This window comes from Triturus cristatus, chromosome 4_1, assembly GCF_964204655.1.
Source record: "Triturus cristatus chromosome 4_1, aTriCri1.1, whole genome shotgun sequence".
In the NCBI taxonomy this organism is placed as follows: Eukaryota; Metazoa; Chordata; class Amphibia; order Caudata; family Salamandridae; genus Triturus; species Triturus cristatus.
In genome coordinates this window covers 266,539,227-266,557,164 of record NC_140585.1, presented here as the reverse complement: position 1 = coordinate 266,557,164, position 17,938 = coordinate 266,539,227, and the positions used below count along the sequence as shown (strand labels likewise).

General features: G+C 45.5%; 1 protein-coding gene across 2 annotated transcripts in view; it reads right to left on the bottom strand.

The window, feature by feature from the left end:
• The window catches only part of LOC146854240 (aldo-keto reductase family 1 member C1-like), a 454,220-nt gene that overhangs the window by 40,888 nt on the left and 395,394 nt on the right, over positions 1-17,938 (bottom strand). For both annotated transcript variants that reach the window (XM_085652022.1, XM_085652023.1), the window contains 2 exons: positions 12,560-12,725; positions 11,701-11,783 (listed from right to left, as the gene is read on the bottom strand). In XM_085652022.1, coding sequence (XP_085508148.1) covers positions 11,701-11,783; positions 12,560-12,725 — 249 coding nt within the window. The remainder of the gene's footprint in view (positions 1-11,700; positions 11,784-12,559; positions 12,726-17,938) is intronic.

The window sequence follows — 17,938 nt, the reverse complement described above, 5'->3', positions numbered from 1 at the left end:
ATCATCAGCAAGGACAAGTGGAGATCCTTCAGATAGTGCTGAGACACCAAAACACACAACATCAAGGAGCTCATCAGCATTGTGAGTGAACTGACAGCAGATCTCCATCCAAGACACCCCACCCTTACAAGGCAGATCACATCCCTTGCAACTTTGTACCACTGCTAGCTCATGGCCATACACAACAGCCTTGGCACACAGAGGCAGACAGCACTATTATCCGCAGGAAACCCCCCCCTCAGATTCTGGACTCCCGTCAGCAGCAAGTACACCACCTGGCTCATGTGCACCATCCACTCTGGCTCTCCATCACACCCCTTCCCACACAACATCTCAACCACATCATTCCCCATCCTTGAAGCCCACGTCCAACGCGTCCTGAATGTCTACTTTGAGTTGGCCACATTCCATGGGTGCTGGAGGCATGCAGAGACCCAGGCCCTTCTTAAACAACGGACGGCAGTACCGCAGGATCTCCTGGTACATCACCCTGCTTCCCTACCCAGCAAATGTCATCCGGAAGACACTCAACAAGCAACTGACATATTTCCTCCACGCAACCAGCTCCAGGCAACCGGCACCAGAACATATTCCACAGTAATCACACCACTGCAACCGTCATTATTGCCACCACCAACAACAACTTTGCCCTGATCAACAATGGTGAGCCCACCCACCTTGAGCTCTCAATGGCATTGTACACCATGTGCTACCACACTGTCAGCTCACACATCTCCAACACTGTTATCCAGAGGAGGGCCCAGGATTAAATCAGAAAGTAGCTCACCAGCAAGGCCCAGTGAGTCTGCCTTCACCCTGCAGCATGTAGTACACTGGGTTCATGTGGCACATGCCCCAGGGCTCTTCTCTCAGCGTGACGATCTTCAATGTCTCCATGACCCCCCTCTCCACCATCACATGCGCACACGACCTCATCATCATCTCGTATGCCATTGACACCCAGCTGCTCCTCAAACTCACCAAAGAGCTAGCCAATGCCAGATCCAAACTTCAAGAAGGCATGAGATCCGTTGACGAATGGCTGAACATCAGCCACCTGAGGCTTGACTTGGACAGGACTGAGGTCATCATCTGAGGATTGTCCCCTTACGGCTGTGTCAACTCCTTGTGTCCCACTGGTCTGGGCACCGCACCAGCACCCAGTGGCCACGCACGCAAGCTGGTGTTCATCATGGACCCATCGCTGACAATTACCATGCAACTCACCACCATCTGTACCTCATGCTGCAACACCCTCCGTATGCTGCAAATGATCCACAGATCCACTACAAGGCAAGACAGACCGTCCCCCAGGTCAACGACAGCAGCCGGCTCAACTACAGCACCGGCCTCTACGTAGAACAGCAAAACTGCAGGAGAAGTTGTCCACATCCAGGGTGCATCCGCACACCTCATCTTCAACATCCCCAGCCCCAGCGACATCACCGTCCACCTGAGATAGCTAGAATGGCTCACTGTCTGCTGCAGGATCACCTTCAGACTCCTCAACCACACTCAGGAGGCAGTCCACAACCCCAGACCGAAAACAAACCTTGGACGTTTGTCATCCAACACCTTGTTGGCCCAACTCCGTGCGGCCCACCTTGCCCTGGCCACCATTCATCACATCCACATAAACACTGCATGCAGGAGATAGTTCTCCCACCTTGCCACACAGACCTGGGACTCCCTCCCCAGGCACATCAACATGACCCATGACCCATGACCTCTACACCTTCATGATACTCTTCCAAATTGGTCTGTCTGAACAGTATTGCAAGCCCCCCGTCAGCAGCTTGAGGCCATCACGGGAGAGTATTGGGCTCCATGTCTGTATTTGGTGATACATTGAGACACATGTGTGTCCTCGACCGGACTCAGATCCAAGTATATGGATGGCTGGAGTTAATTCCACACTCAGGCATACTTTGACATATCCCCACACGTATGTTGTGGACTCATGCTAAATGACTGCAACATCGAATTTCACGTATTAATTATTTATTTATAGGTCTGTGGCGTGATTTGTGCACTGGAAAAGGTGCAATGCAGGGACTATAGAATCCAAAGTTCACAGGGGGAGATGGGATCCTTGCCATTTGAAGTCATCAGAGTCCAGACCACAGTGTTTGGCATCATTAGTCAGACTGTGACCAGCAGGTTCATGTGGCAGATGATGTCAGTCAATGAGGTGATGCTGTCGCACATGAAGGCCAGGTGCCAGGCCAGGTGACCTGGGAGATGTGGATGGTCCGCTGCCTCTCACGTTCTTTTCCATGGACGACCCACCTTCCTCCGGGGACCCTCAGATGCAGGCCTTGACGATGCTTGGGACGCTCCGTCGGATGAATCCTCCTCCTCTTCCTACTCCCTCCCTGTGGCTGGTGGTGGTCTTCGCCTGGTGGCACAGGGAGGGTTGCCCATGTTGTCGGGGATCCGATGGAGTGAATGGCTTATGTCCCTTTGCACCGCCAGGAGCTCAGCCTGTCTTGCCTCCATCCGTCCTTGGTGTTCTTGTTGACTGGCGTGTTGCTCGGCCTGCTGGTTCTTGATCTCTGTGAGGGTCAGCACTACCTGGCTGAACTCCCTGGTGTCACGCCGGTATGCCTCCATGATATTGTGTATGTGTGACATTCCGGTCCCTTCAGCTGGCTGGTCAGGTTCTCGCCTCCGCCTGCCTCCACTCCCACCACCCCTGCGCACACAAGCCTGGCCTGCCGTTGTGGGCATATCGGGTCTACGGGACCCCTGAGGGATGGCAGTGGCAGTGTTGTCTGCCTCATCCTGGGTGCCCCGCGCTCCTTGTCCCTCCTGGTCAGACTGGCTCAGTTGTTCACTGCGGGCAGGGCTCCTCGGTGTCTCCTGGGATGTGGCAGGAATGGGGGTGGTGGTTGGCACAGATGGTCCTGAACCAGGTTCTGCAGGGGCTTGCACACCAGAGGGTCCAGGTCGGTCAGGGTCATCCGTGGAATGTTGAGAGGCGTCGCTGCCGGTGGGATCAGGTTCCTCCCGGGCCAGGGACTGTGAATCTTCACCCCCATTGTTGGGGGTAGATTCATCACGTTGCCCTGTGTGTGAGAGACAGACAATGTTAATGCTGTTTCATGCAACATGCATGTATCATACACATTCAAGTTGGCACTGTTCCTCCAGGTAGTTTTATGTGCCTAGCATTCTCCTCAATGTTCACTTGTGGATGGGTATGTTGCGGGGGACAGATTGATATGTTCTCCTGAGTCTTTGACATGTAGATTTTTGGCTTGGATGCTTCTTTGGCTATGTATTGGTGTTGTTGTGTTACATGTCCATTGTGACAGTGTGTAAATCCATTGCCTGTCCCAGGGGTGTCTGCTTGTGTGAGGGGTGTGTGTGTCAGGGCCTGCTGGTGGGTGTAGTGTGATTTGGCAGTGGGGCTCCCAGGTGATGTAGTTGTCCCCCCATGGAGCATGCTGCCATGACAGTGAGTGTGAGTTCCTGTCCAAGATATCTGACCTTGTTGTCTTGGTGTTTGTGTTTGCACTGGTCACAGGAGGGCCTTGTGCTGCCTACACCCGGGCCGAGTGTGTGCTATCTTGTCAGTACTTTCCCAATCCCTGTGCATTGCGCATGGTGCATGGGTATGTACCTGGGCCATATGGGATGAGGGCAATTATGTCTGATTTGGAGTTCAACAATGTGTTTTGTGCCACCCACCCTCCCAGCATACGGGACATCCATTCTTGGGTTGCTGCTTCATGTAGCATGGGACATAGCATGGCCTTGCTTTCTCAATGGAGCATATACATGTTAGTGGCATTAGCGTTATTTTTGACTGTGGTTGTGGCCGGTGAGGGCTTTGGGGGTAGTTGCGTGCATTTTGTGTAGTTGGGTTGTGGATGCCATTACCCCCATGTTACGTAAGTTGTTTGTGTACTCACCAGGCTCTGGAGGTCCTTGCAGTCCATGTACTCCCACCGGCGGAAGCAGGGCCATCACCTTCTCCTCCCAGGGATGGTAATGTACTGGTCTGCGTGGCGCACCACCTCCAATGATGTTGCTCTGTGCGTATTCATCATTCATTTTGCGCTTGACCACCCTCCGAAGATCGTACCACCTGGCTTGGCATTCATTCCAGGTCCTTCTGATGGGTGCGACAGCATTCACCCTATCGACGATCCACTGCCACAGGCGTGATTTTTCAGCTATGCTGGTCTGTCTGACCAATGTTCCAAACAGCTGTGGCTCGACTCTGATGACTTCATTGACAAGGATCTCCATCTCCTCCCTTGTGAACTTTGGATTCTTGTCTGTGGGCATGGTGTGGGGTGAGGGTGTGGATGGTTGCGGGTGTGTGGGTCTGAATGTGACGGTGTGGGTGTGAATGTGTAGAGGGGGTATGTGTGAAGGAGGTTGTGTGACGGTGTATATGTTAAGGTGGATGGGTGCAGTTGTTGGTGTGTGCTCTGTAGCTGCAGTGAGTCTGTTGCAAAGGCTCATGGTTTGTGTGTGTGGGCCCCTTTTATTGGTCCATTTGTGGGTGGGCCTCAGGTTGAATTTTTGGTGGGTGTGTTATAAGGGGTGGTTGAGAGTTTGCCCCTCTGTTTGCCTGTTTGGATGTGTCCATGTCAGTCATTTCCATTTTTCGTGCACTGTAGACGTGTTTTGTGGTGTTGTGCGAGTCGAATAGACGCTCCTTGTGCTGTTTTACAGTGTCCGTGGTTCAGTACGGTACAGGGGTACGAGTCGCACAGGCACACACCCCCCATACGTTGTGTATGTACGGTGCGTACACGGCCATTGCTATGTACGGTGCGTACACCGCCATTGCTTATGTACGGTGCATACACCGCCATTGCTATGTACGGTACGTACACCACCATTGCTAGGTACGGTGCGTACACCGCCATTGCTATGTACGGTGCGTACACCGCCATAGCTATGTACGGTGCGTACACCGACATTGCGTATGTACGGTGCGTCCACGGCCATTGTTATGTACGGTGCGTACACCGACAGTGCGTATGTACGTTACATACACCGACATTGCTATGTACGGTGCGTACACCGACATTGCTATGTACGGTGCATACACCGGCATTGCGTATGTACGGTGCGTACACCGCTATTGCTATGTACGGTGCGTACACCAACATTGCATTTGTACAAGTCATTCCCCGTGTACGGGACGTTTTCCGTACGAATCGTAAATCGGAAAGCCGGTCCGGATCGTACTTGTACGCTCGGACTGCCTTTTTACGGTTCGTACGGAAAAGTGTCCGGGTCCGTCTCGTACAACTTTTCCCGCTACGATTCATACTTCACGGGTCGGACGTGACTTGTACGATTCGTACGGAAAAAAATACGGATACGAATCGTACGGGAAAAAAAATACAGGATCGGAATCGGCCCCAAAATGTATAGGGCAAATTGCAACACTGCGACCATTGCTTTATTGGATTTGGCTATGGATAACGCCAGAATTAGCAGTGTATGGAAAAGGCGTTAAAGAACTCCTAGCCATTGATAGATGCATTACTTTTCCTTGGCTTAGATTTGTCAAGAAATGGTTCATAGAACTCGGCCTTTGTTCATATTGGACCGAGTCACATAAGTTACTACCAAGTTGGAAAAATATACTGAAACAAACATACTGGACACATATTATGAATGCACTCCAACGCGACCTTAATCTGGGTAGATTAACAACACAATTCCTTAATGCTAAACCCAACCCATGCTTTGAAGAATTTCTTGAAAATATACAGTCTCATTTGGCGAGAATCCTGTACTTGAAACTACGATACGACATTCTCCAGATTAAAAGCTACACTGCAAACTGGGGAACACAGGGTGAATGAACCTGCACGCTATGCACTTTAGGTTTTATTGAAAATACTGCGCACATCCTCTTCTTTTGTCCAACATATGCCAAGCAAGGAGGAAATGGATCTGCCCGTTGTGCAGTAAGTTGGGATTCAGGAAGTATCAAGATGCCCTAAGGGTGCTGAAATATAACACAGTACCGCATGTAATATTTGCTACATCCAAATATCTGCTTGCAGTAGGGATTATACGAAACAAGATGGGGTTAAAGCTGTGATGTTGTAATGAATAATGCATTCCTCTGTCTGAAATTTGCACTTTGAAATATATTCATTCTATTTGTAAATATTTTATATTGTATTATACATAATTTTAACTGATTTTATATATATATATACATAAAAGGAGGTTAAATTGAAAAATTCAGTGAACAACATACACCATGATTATCTTGAATTTTGCATTGAGATTGAGAATAATTTTACTGAGACTACTGTATATATTGCACTATGGATTCCTAGATCATAGCGATTGCTAAGACAACAATATTAGGTGTTTAGAGAAGGTCTGACAACCTGTGGGCCTGTTGTGACTGCATCTGCTGCACCGTTCAAATCATGACTCTAGAACCTGAAAGATAACTACACTTGTTACTGCCTGTTTGGTAGTGAAATATAGCTATTTTAGGTTTTTAGTGGGGTGCCTAAAGCTTTTGGTCCTGGTGTCACTGCACCTGCTTCACCATTGAACTCATGACCCTGTTGTCTGCAAGGTAACTGCACTTGTGACTGCCTTTTTAGTAGTCAAATGTAGCAATATTATGTGTTTAGAGGAGTTCTGACAACCTTTGGGCCCGGTGTAACTGAACTTGCTGCACCATTGAAATCATGATCCTGTAGTCTGCAAGGTAACTGCACTTGTGACTGCCTGTTTAGTTTTAAATTTTAGCAATAATCTGGGTTTAGTGGGGTCCCTAGAGCTCTTGGCCCGGTGCCACTGCACCTGCTTCACCATTCATTTGAGTCCCTTTTAATTGCAAGGTAACTGTACTTGTGACTACCTTTTTAGTAGTCAAACATAGCAATATTATGTGTTTAGAGCAGTTCTGACAAGTTTGGGCCCGGTGTTTCTGCACCTGCTGCACTATTCAAATCATGACCCTGTTGTCTGCAAGCTAACTGCACTTGTGGCTGCCTGTTTAGTAGTACAATATAGCATAGCTCTTGTATATTTACTTTATTTTTAATGTACAATGTTTTTTACAACATTCAGAACTTGATCATAATGACCAAAGAAATTAGGTTGAAAAAATCAATCCGATAATGCCTACAAAGTGCAAAGAAAGGTACTGAGGCATGAAAAGGAAATGCCACAAATGTTCTAAGGCTAAAGCATCTGCTTTACACAAGCAGGTAAAAAAAAAAAGTAAGCATTCCACCATACTGTTAGAAGCTGTCTGCCTTTTCAGTGGGAAGAGATTTTATCTTGACAGTGAATGGGGCTTAAACAGTGTGAACAGCTTTAGTAGAAGTATCATAAATGCGGGCAGCCAGGGGAAATAAAAAAAAAAAGTTCCACACAAAAGCCCATGAACACAGTAATTCGGCATGGGAATTGATAAGAGCCCCCTTTTTTTTATTTATTTTTTTATAACCAACCTTTTATTAATGTTTAAAGGTCCTTCCATTACCAATACACAGCTTTGTTTGCCTACAACCATGGAGGCCGGCAGTGAAAGTCTTAGGAGTCCAAGGGTAAGCTTACAACCATGAGGTCCCTCCAAAACCCAAGGGACATGCACCAATATAATTTCCAATTAACGAGTTCTCCCGCCCTGTATACGCTATGCCCCGTGTAATCTACACGCCTTGCAGACACGTTGAAACAGTTGCAACATTGCCAGGCTTACTTTAACATACTCAGCATCGCCAAACATACCCTACAGGGCCTAGATCCCCTCGTCTTACAGAACTCTGAAGTATTATCTTGAGTCCTAAACATTACTCACTGCTAGTTAGCTGCACTTGAGAGCATTCAACCTTAGAGGGTTTATAATACAGCCCTATTGAACAATGCGTCCCAACTAACGACGTCTGCCCATGTGGTCAGCGCCGAAATGGTCCTTTTACTATGCCCCTATCGTGCTCCTCAGCGGGTGCATCCTCGAATGGTTTACATTGACGAGGGGTTCGTTCAGTACAGGCATAGTAGCGATCCACAGTGCTATGCAGGGCATTGCGCGACTCAACATCTAGCAGGCGGGTCATGCTAGCGTGCATACAGGCAGTTGGGCATTCCAGCATTGTTTCGCTATGGCAGTGTTGAAGCTATCCGCTATACTTCCTGTATCAAAAGCTGTCGAGAAGGTAACCAACCAACTGGGAAGGGGTAAGGGCTAGGAAAAAGAGAGAAGGGGGCACAGGAATAAAGGAAACAAGTGTGGCGGGGGGAAGGGATTGTGGGTCTCATTGTCGCTATCCGGTGAAGGTCGTGAGTTTAATCCTCCAGAATCGGGGTTCCCAACTCGGGGAGAGTGGCTGCAAGTGGTATGCATTGCAAACCGTCTGTAGGTCTCCAAAAACCCCCTGGATCCGTCGGTTGTACTACATCATCAAACAACTTCAAGGCCCGGAGCCGTGGAGGTTGTAGCCTAACATGTTCCAGTCACCCCAGGTGATCCACCAAGGGCTTCCAGAGCTTCCCGGACTTGGTATCTCGGAATTGAAGACGCGCCGTGAGTAACTTCATCGCCACCACATGCCATAGGCGGGCAAACCACACGTTTATAGAAGGCGTTTCTGCTTTCTTCCAATATAGAGCTACAGTTTGTTTTACAGAGCCCAGCATATGGAGGCTAAGGTGTCGATCGCGGCAGAGCCCCCTTTTAAGATAAATTAAATTCAAGGGATTTCACAAGCACAGCTCAAGCCCTTTGGAGGCAAAACCTAAAAAGTAATCAAGCTGTGTTTGTTCCTCCAGACTTCAAGCAAAGCTATGAATTCCTTCAACTTGGGAAGATTCCTCTGCTTTCTACATGCAGAAAAGAACCTATCTCACTTATCCCACACTACACCCTCACTACAATGTAAGGGAAACGTTCATATATCTGTGCAAACAAGAGTTTGTGCAGGGATCAGGACTGCGAGTTATGTGATAATTATCACACGGATGTATGTCGTTACAACGCACACTTTTACAACGCATGCACTTACAACACATTTTTTACAACGCAAAATCCATTACAACGCACTACACTTACAACGCATGACACTACAACGCATTTTTACAAACTACCTTTACAACGCATACCATTACAACGCATAATATTAAATTGCATTTAAGGTAAGTATTAGATAGTATAGGGGTAAAAATTACTTTTCTAACTCCAGGGGGTGCAACAGTAGGGTAAGTGTTGGATAGTATAGGGGTAAAAATTACTATTCTAACTCCAGGGGGTGCAACAGTAGGGTAAGTGTTGGATAGTATAGGGGTAAAAATTACTATTCTAACTCCAGGGGGGTGCAACAGTAGGGTAAGTGTTGGATAGTATAGGGGAAAAAATTACTATTCTAACTCCAGGGGGTGCAACAGTAGGGTAAGTGTTGGATAGTATAGGGGTAAAAATTACTATTCTAACTCCAGGGGGTGCAACAGTAGGGTAAGTGTTGGATAGTATAGGGGTAAAAATTGTTATTCTAACTCCAGGGGGTGCAACAGTAGGGTAAGTGTTGGATAGTATAGGGGTAAAAATTACTATTCTAACTCCAGGGGGTGCAACAGTAGGGTAAGTGTTGGATAGTATAGGTGTAAAAATTACTATTCTAACTCCAGGGGGTGCAACAGTAGGGTAAGTGTTGGATAGTATAGGGGTAAAAATTACTATTCTAACTCCAGGGGGTGCAACAGTAGGGTAAGTGTTGGATAGTATAGGGGTAAAAATTGCTATTCTAACTCCAGGGGGTGCAACAGTAGGGTAAGTGTTGGATAGTATAGGGGTAAAAATTACTATTCTAACTCCAGGGGGTGCAACAGTAGGGTAAGTGTTGGATAGTATAGGGGTAAAAATTACTATTCTAACTCCAGGGGGTGCAACAGTAGGGTAAGTGTTGGATAGTATAGGGGTAAAAATTACTATTCTAACTCCAGGGGGTGCAACAGTAGGGTAAGTGTTGGATAGTATAGGGGTAAAAATTGCTATTCTAACTCCAGGGGGTGCAACAGTAGGGTAAGTGTTGGATAGTATAGGGGTAAAAATTACTATTCTAACTCCAGGGGGTGCAACAGTAGGGTAAGTGTTGGATAGTATAGGGGTAAAAATTGCTATTCTAACTCCAGGGGGTGCAACAGTAGGGTAAGTGTTGGATAGTATAGGGGTAAAAATTGCTATTCAAACTCCAGGGGGTGCAACAGTAGGGTAAGTGTTGGATAGTGTAGTGTAATATTATGCGTTGTAATGGTAGGCGTTGTATGGAATGCGTTGTAAAGGTAGTTTTTAAAAATGCGTTGTAGTGTCATGCGTTGTAAGTGTAGTGCGTTGTAATGGATTTTGCGTTGTAAAAAATGCGTTGTAAGTGTAGTGCGTTGTAAAAGTTGCGTTGTAAAGGTTGTTCCCCTTATCACACCCTTGTGGGTCTTCCTCGATAGATTCCCACAAGTCAAACCTGCCAAAATTTTATTGGGGAAAAGACACTGAACAAAGGCCAAACTCGCAAAATTCAGAGTGTTAAAATCTAATTATACATGTTATGGCTCATTTTCAAGTTAAAAACTCAGAACTAGAGGTAATTACCACTTAAGGTAAATACCTCACTTGTATCTGTCCAACCTGCACTGAGGGCATAGTTAGTAATCGCCCGCTACCCCAGGATAACAGCCTCTCTTAACTAAACTCATTATCTTCCTTTATTCACAATGTGATCAGATATTGTACTGAACAATTTTTCATCATACTACTCTTTGGATTTGTATGATATTTATTTACAACATAGTCCAGCTTATTGTTGCTACAAATACACGGTGCTCTACAGTGTGCTTTTTAAGATCTCAACAATAGTTAATTTACTTTACACAAGAGGGCTATTAAGTAACCTCCTTCAATCTTTGGAATCAATGTGATTTTCTGGTGAGAACTACCGCCATAAAATTGAGTATCGCGTTTGTAAATAAGAGCGTCTGGCCTTCCCCCTCTCACTGCCCCCAGCTCACCCAGATGTTTTAGTGTGACTAGAAGCTTACGTGTTTTACCCGCTGCAAAAATGTAATCTGTTTGTAATACATTCATTTCCAAGATGGCTGCCGTGCGACTGTCAACCTATGACGAAGATGGGCATTTGACAGTTGCAAGACAGTACTACGGTTCCCAGCAGTGTGTGTCTGTGGTGCCTGGGCTGTTCATAGTGGCAGATGTGGGATTGGTGACTAAGCCAGAGGTTCAACGAGGCTTTTCAACTACACGATCCATTCATTTTGGGAACAAGGGCGATATGCAGAGCAGACGAAAGTGTGCAAGAGTAACTGCTAGATCTCCGTCAGGGGACCCGAGTTAGTGAAAGACATAGACTGAAAAGTGGATTCAATAGCAGGTATGCAGTATAAAACCATGCCAGTTTCCTATTTATATCTGTTGCCTGGACGGGATCAACTCTGAGCCTTTGTGGAGGAAGATGCAAGCTTCCCCCCCATACTCTCACTGTAGTGTAAATCAGCTTCACCAAGGTGAACCGCAACTTCTGACGCCCTCTAACTAGTGTTGGTGAATACAAAGGGAGTCAGTCAGGGGGTGCCATCATTCTGCCCCTCTCCATAGCAGCCTCTAAGTCTCTACAGCTCTTTCTCCTCCTTTTCACCTTCATAGGAAACATTACAAGACTATTAACACATAGTCAAAAAGTGACTTACACCTTCAGTGTAAAGTAGCGGATGTCTCTATTGAGTTCATCAAGGGCTTTCATGTCTTCTGGGGTGAGGCTGAAGTCAAAAACCTGCCAGATAAAATAGATTAAACATATAACATATATCTTACTGACTATGAACATTCTAAAAACCTAAATATGTAACCTTCCCGTCAGAGGGCAGGGTAATAAACTGTTATGTTCAAAGAAGGTCGGTATAGGAGAGAAAGAAATCTGTTCATAAGTACAACCAGGAGGCTTTAGTTGTGAAGATGGCCCCCAGTGTAAGCACAGGGAATCAAACAACTTCAGTCATATGAGGGTAAACCTACTCCTTTCTTATATGTTGGTATTTGTGGACATTCTAAACATGTTCGCTTGCCTTAGCATAACTGTACACTGATTCAGCTATATGTTCCCCCTTATTCTAACATTACCCATCGGAGGTGCCCATCTCTGAGGTGCCCTGCGTTTTGAAATTCGAGGTGAGAAGTTGTGAATTAGTTTTCTCAGGTGAAACCTGTTTCGTTTTTCCATAAGAATGCGAATTAAAAAAAAAATTTGAATCAAAATTTGGTACAGACACTCAGGCTCTCACTATGATATCGGCGGACTCACTTCCGTAAAAATAGTTATTTTCTGTTGGAGAGGATCCTGAGACAAGAAAAGATTTCACAATATAGTACAGCCGAGACCCAGTGACTTTGTCAATGCTTGTTATCTTTTTCTTTCCTTATTGTTGTCAAGCGTTGATATGTTGAACTGTATAATTATTGCTACAGGAGCAAGAAACAGCTATATATAACATTAGGCATGACTTGAAATCAACAAATAAACTTAAAGAAGCATTGATGTTTCCATCTTACCTCCAGGTTCTCGGAGATGTGATCTGGGTTGAAACTCTTGAAAATGGGGACGACACCGCGCTGCAGGAGATAGCGAATGGATATATTTGCAGGTGTTTTTTGATGCTTCCTAGCAATTGAATTCAGTCCTTCATTTTCAAGGAGCACAGGCAGGCGCAGGTCATGCCTAAAGATAATATGAATGAGTCAGGAGACAATCTGCATGATTCCAGATCAAATAGACTAAGGCTTTCAGACAGCCTGCCACAGCTAGTCGAGTTATAAACATTAAGACATCAGCATTAGGTAACAGAGATACATGGAAGGGCAAGTGCTGTGGTGTCTGGGGAGCAAACATTTCACCAAGTATTTCCAGAGGGGAGGAAGCAGTGAGGTGATAGTGCAGATAGCTGCAACGAGAAGCAGGATGAGTGATACTGGCAGGCTGGGATTTTGATAGGTAGGTAGGTGGACAGTGATGGTGGTCGGTAGGTGTAGGGATATTGACAAACTGGTGGAGAACAAACAAACAGCAGGAGATTGTCAGGGAGTAGTGGACAGTAAGAGGGAGTTAGTGACTAGGAGGAAGAGTTGGGTGTTTACAGGGAAATCCCCTATGCCTTGTCATGTGTGACTAAACACAAGCAATCAAACCTGCGCGGCCTCAAATGTGCCAAAATGCCATCATACCATTATACTCTTCTGCCTGACTGATGAATGGGGACTAGGATCCGAATATGAAAGGGAGAATATATGGCTGAGCAGGGTCAAATCATCAAAGACCACCAAGGAGAGGACTGGGACAGGCTGAGACTGTTCTGCAATCTTAAAAGGCTAATGACCTGTGTCAAGAGACAGAGATCTCAACATTGCCCGTGACATTCAGATCTGAGTGGAATTGGAAGATTGGTATGGGTAAACTAATTTGTCTTTTTAGGTCCTCACTAATGGTGAGAGCCCATATCATCACATAACACTAAAGACAAACATAAACACAGATAATGAAGAGGGCGCCCGTAAGGCATCTTTCAGGCAATTTTGCTATTTTGATTCAGTTGGCTTTATGTATTCGCTGACACAGTTGTCCATCAGCATTTTGTTTTTTAAAGGAAATATCTTTATTTAGATTTTACAATTGCCAGTAAACAAAACATGTATGCAAGAAAAAAGCATTATTATTTTAAATTGAATTTGCATTGCAGTTCTACAGTTCATTGAATGCTCAAGTCCCATGGGTTAAGAAGAAAAGCAAATATATATGTATGGCCAGTGACCCAATGCCTGCTTAAGCGGAGGCAGGAAGCTTATCCCCTCCAGTCTGAGATACAGAGTTTGTCTGTCTAATAGATAACCCATTTGTTCCATACATATGCATGCTTTCGGGGAAGACCTCATATATTGGAAGTTAAAGGATTCAATATCTGTCAATGCCCCGTTTCCTCACCAAGGCAGTTGGAGGCATTTGATTTCTCCAGTTTTGGGCAATGTCTCTTTTCCCTACTGTAAAGCAGATTCTCAAATATAACTTATTTGCCTTTGTGTAGTCCTTGTCTTCCAACTCTTTAAGTAAAGCCAATTTTGGGCGCCATTTTACTGGCCTTCCCACAATGGACTGGAGTGTCTAAAAGGCTTCTGATTAAAAGGACTCCAGAGCCGGGCATTCCCACACAGTTTGTATAAAATCTCTAGCTGCGGTTCTGCGGCGTAGGCATTCCAGATCCGGACCCTCCTGGAAGAGCCAAGGACGTTCGGGATCCAGGTACACCCTATGGGGGTATTTCACCTGTATGATGCAAAGTCTGTTTGTGATTGATGCTTTACGTGGAGTCCTGAGAGCGCACATCCATTCTTCATTGTTGAAAAGGGCCTATATCCGATTCCCAGGCCTGAATTTGTTGAGCTTCACAGGTGAGTTTCATCATTCAATCTTTATCCGATTTAAAAAACCATAAAAGATACAGATTCCAACGTTTCATGTATATCAGACACAAGCCAAATCAAAAGGATAGTGCAATATGATAGTCCAAACCCGCACATGGTGGTTACAAGGATATTACCTGACATCTGTTTTAAAATTTGTTAAAATCGATCTAAATATAAGTGAGATCGTTTGGAAGTAGCACTATGAGGCACACTTAATATATAGAACGGGGTAATTTAAAAACAGCCATAAGATTAGTAAAGTTCAAATGCATTGATCGCTTACTCCGCTTTCTGGAAGGAGTTACTTCTAGGCAATGTAACCCAATTGAGTTAATTACAAGCGATTTGTAAACGTGGAATACTTTCCCTTTTGAGGGGAGGGTGGCCATCTCCATGTTCGCCTCCAGGGGACTGTGATCTCATCTGTGTTAGTTATATATGTTGTCAGTGCATCCAGAGGAGGAGGTACTTATAAAACTGGGTCTGAACCAGACCCTGTTCCTCCTTATCTCTGCAAACGTTCTCCGGTGCCTATCTCTGGACACATCACCTAAGCCTGAAATGCTGAGACGATCCCATATGGGAAAGCCTCTAAACCCGCCACCTCTGAAAGAGTGGTGCCCATCCACACTGAAGTCTTCTCTGTGAGCCAACCCGATCTGTCTATTTGAGGCTTGCCAAGTTTCATCAACTACACATGTTGCAGGTTGTAGATCTGTGGGGTTAACCTCCCCTAGAAACCAATAACTCCACTATGTAAGCAGGATCTATCAATGTTTCCATTGTTGCAGGGTGGATCCAATCGTTCACTACTATCAAGTGGGCCTCTCTATACCATGACGTCTGACCAATCATGACAAGGCCACTGTAGTACGTTGATTGGCAGCATTTCGCCAAGTAGATCCTAGGATGGCCCTTATCGCATGAAAAGGTTCTCAGCACAGATGTCAGGGACTGAGATCGTCACAGGGTGGGGCAAAGTAATAGTTCTGCAGGACATACAAAATCTTGGATAGGATCATTTTTTTATCTTTGGTTTCAGTGCTTGGCATATCGCAGATGTGATCACTGAAAAGTGGTTCACAGAATTTCTATTTTTATTTATTTTCTTAATTATCAGGAGAGTTCCTGTCCTGAGCTTTCTCTATATTTCATAAAACCCCCAACAGCCTCTCTCTGTGTGCACGTCCATTTCTTCTCAGTAAAGCTGGCCATACCCGTTTCGCTTCCCATTATTTAAATATTTGTTTTGGAAATACCTCGCAGATTTAACGTGCTACTAGGTCACCCACTCTCCTTTTTGCACTCCTGTGCAGTTTATTTATTTAAATGTAGCTTTCTTATATGGGTGTCACCCATGTTGGAATGGTAAAGTAAAAATACCAATATCAAAATGGACCCCTAAGCTGTGACGGAAACAGGGCCCTTTAAGATTTTCTCTTTCTTTCCCGTTTCAACATAGCTAACAGCCAAGTCAGATTGATAACATAAAAAAATCTATAAATAACGTGTGGAGTAGCGCACAAACGGCAGTGAGCAGCGTTGTAGCACTTTGTGGCCGTTGGTTCCTGAAAACCCAATCAAAAGCATTGGCAAAGCCAATATGGGACACTCCAGTTAAATGCAAAAACTATTGGATTTGCCAAAGCTTGTTTTATAGTTCCTCCCAGGCGACTATAACATCCTTTGCGGGGCCAGAGTCCTCAGAAGTCGAAGTAGAGTTAAAGTTAGCTTATGGTTATGATTAGCTTATGACTAGCTAGAGGGCCAACCTATTAGTCATTTGAAGAAGTAGATCATATTCCTCATTGCCTGATGATTTACCATCCTTACACTTGTCCGACTGGCTTCGCGTCCTGGGCTAGCTTAGTTTAGGAGGTGTACTGACCGCTCAAATTTATACATCCAAGGAACTGCAAATAATATGGTCTGCCCGGTATTCATACGACATGTAAGGCAAACAACACACGCACTAGAAAGCACAGCCTTGAGCTCCTGTGCCCTCCTATCTGCAAACCTCCTCTTTCAGGCTGCTGGTCTCTCTTGTGGTCTGGCAATGCACCCATCAAGGCTCAGCTGGAGGGAGCACTGTATCAGATCTGCTACACCGATGAAGGCACTAAACCCTCCAATGCCAAGCAACATGGCGAACCACCAGCAGATCATCTTCCAGGAAACATTCCCAAGCACTGTCTCGGTGACTGCTGATTGCCCGTCAAGCAATCTGAATCCCTTCATAAATAGAAGCACCTGTGTCCTAGATAAGGTGAGACCTTAACACCCAATCAAACTAAAGCTGCCAAAAGCAAACACCACGGAGTGTATTCCACCAAACGTCCTCGACTGAAATTGCAAGGAAGGAGCAGCATATACCATGGGGCACGTCACACCTTGCAAAAGATCAAACTGCCATATCTACTGCCAAGGACTGAAGCAAGCATCGCTGAGGACCGAAAAGACACAATTTCAAGACTTAATAAGGAATACTGAAAACTCTCTGAAGGATTCGCAATCTATCAAGAGCTGGCGATACCCTCAAATTCCCACATCACATCAAAGCCGAGTCTGGAATGTGATACATAAAAGACATAACTAAAAATCGGTAGGGCAGCATCAGACATTGGTCCTCATTTAGCCAAAGGCATTCCCGATGTCACGTCATGCAGCCTATCATTGTCATTAAAAACAAAACCCTGATCCAGTGCTGGAGTTATGCATGTTCTAAGTAACCTCAGACCCTAATGGCACCTGCACAAATAAAAGTTAGCATTTTGGGCCTACTAGTCTTGACTCATCGAATTACGTCAAATCAAGTCTTCGCCTGGTATGGGACCTATCTATGAGATATTGTTATGCCTTAGTCATGTCACTCAATAACGATTAGGACATGCAGGTACATTTCAGACCCATATCCAACCTACGTTGCAGGGCTAAGGCCCCTACGCTCCAGTCCAGTTGCTTCCCCATAAGGACGCAGAAATCTCCCCCAGGAATACCTGTCAAAAACTCACTTTTCAAAGAAGATAGGCCAGGTCTCTTCTCTACTTCTACTGGATCTGCCTGCTGTGTTCAGTTCTATGGACCATATCCTACTCCCCAGCCACTTAATAGAAAACTCTGGGGAAACTCTGGGAAAGAAACCGCTGGTTGGCTTTGTTCCTTGTCATTACTTTTATTTCTGCATCTCACCTGGGAAGGTTCACCTTTCTTCAATTTCTGCCACCCCTTCACAATCATTATCGTGATGCTTGACCTTGGACACCATATTTATGCTGCTGATGCTCAAGAGCATCTTAAAAACATAAAAGGTCCGAGGAATGGCAATACTCAGGGCTTGCCTGTTGCACCTTCAGGAATGGATGCATCAGATTAAACTGTGTCTCAGTTCATATGAAACACTGGCCCCTGGGTACCACCAACGTAGCTGACCAGCATCAATTGGGCCTATCCTGCAGTCTGTCTGAAAAAACACAAAAT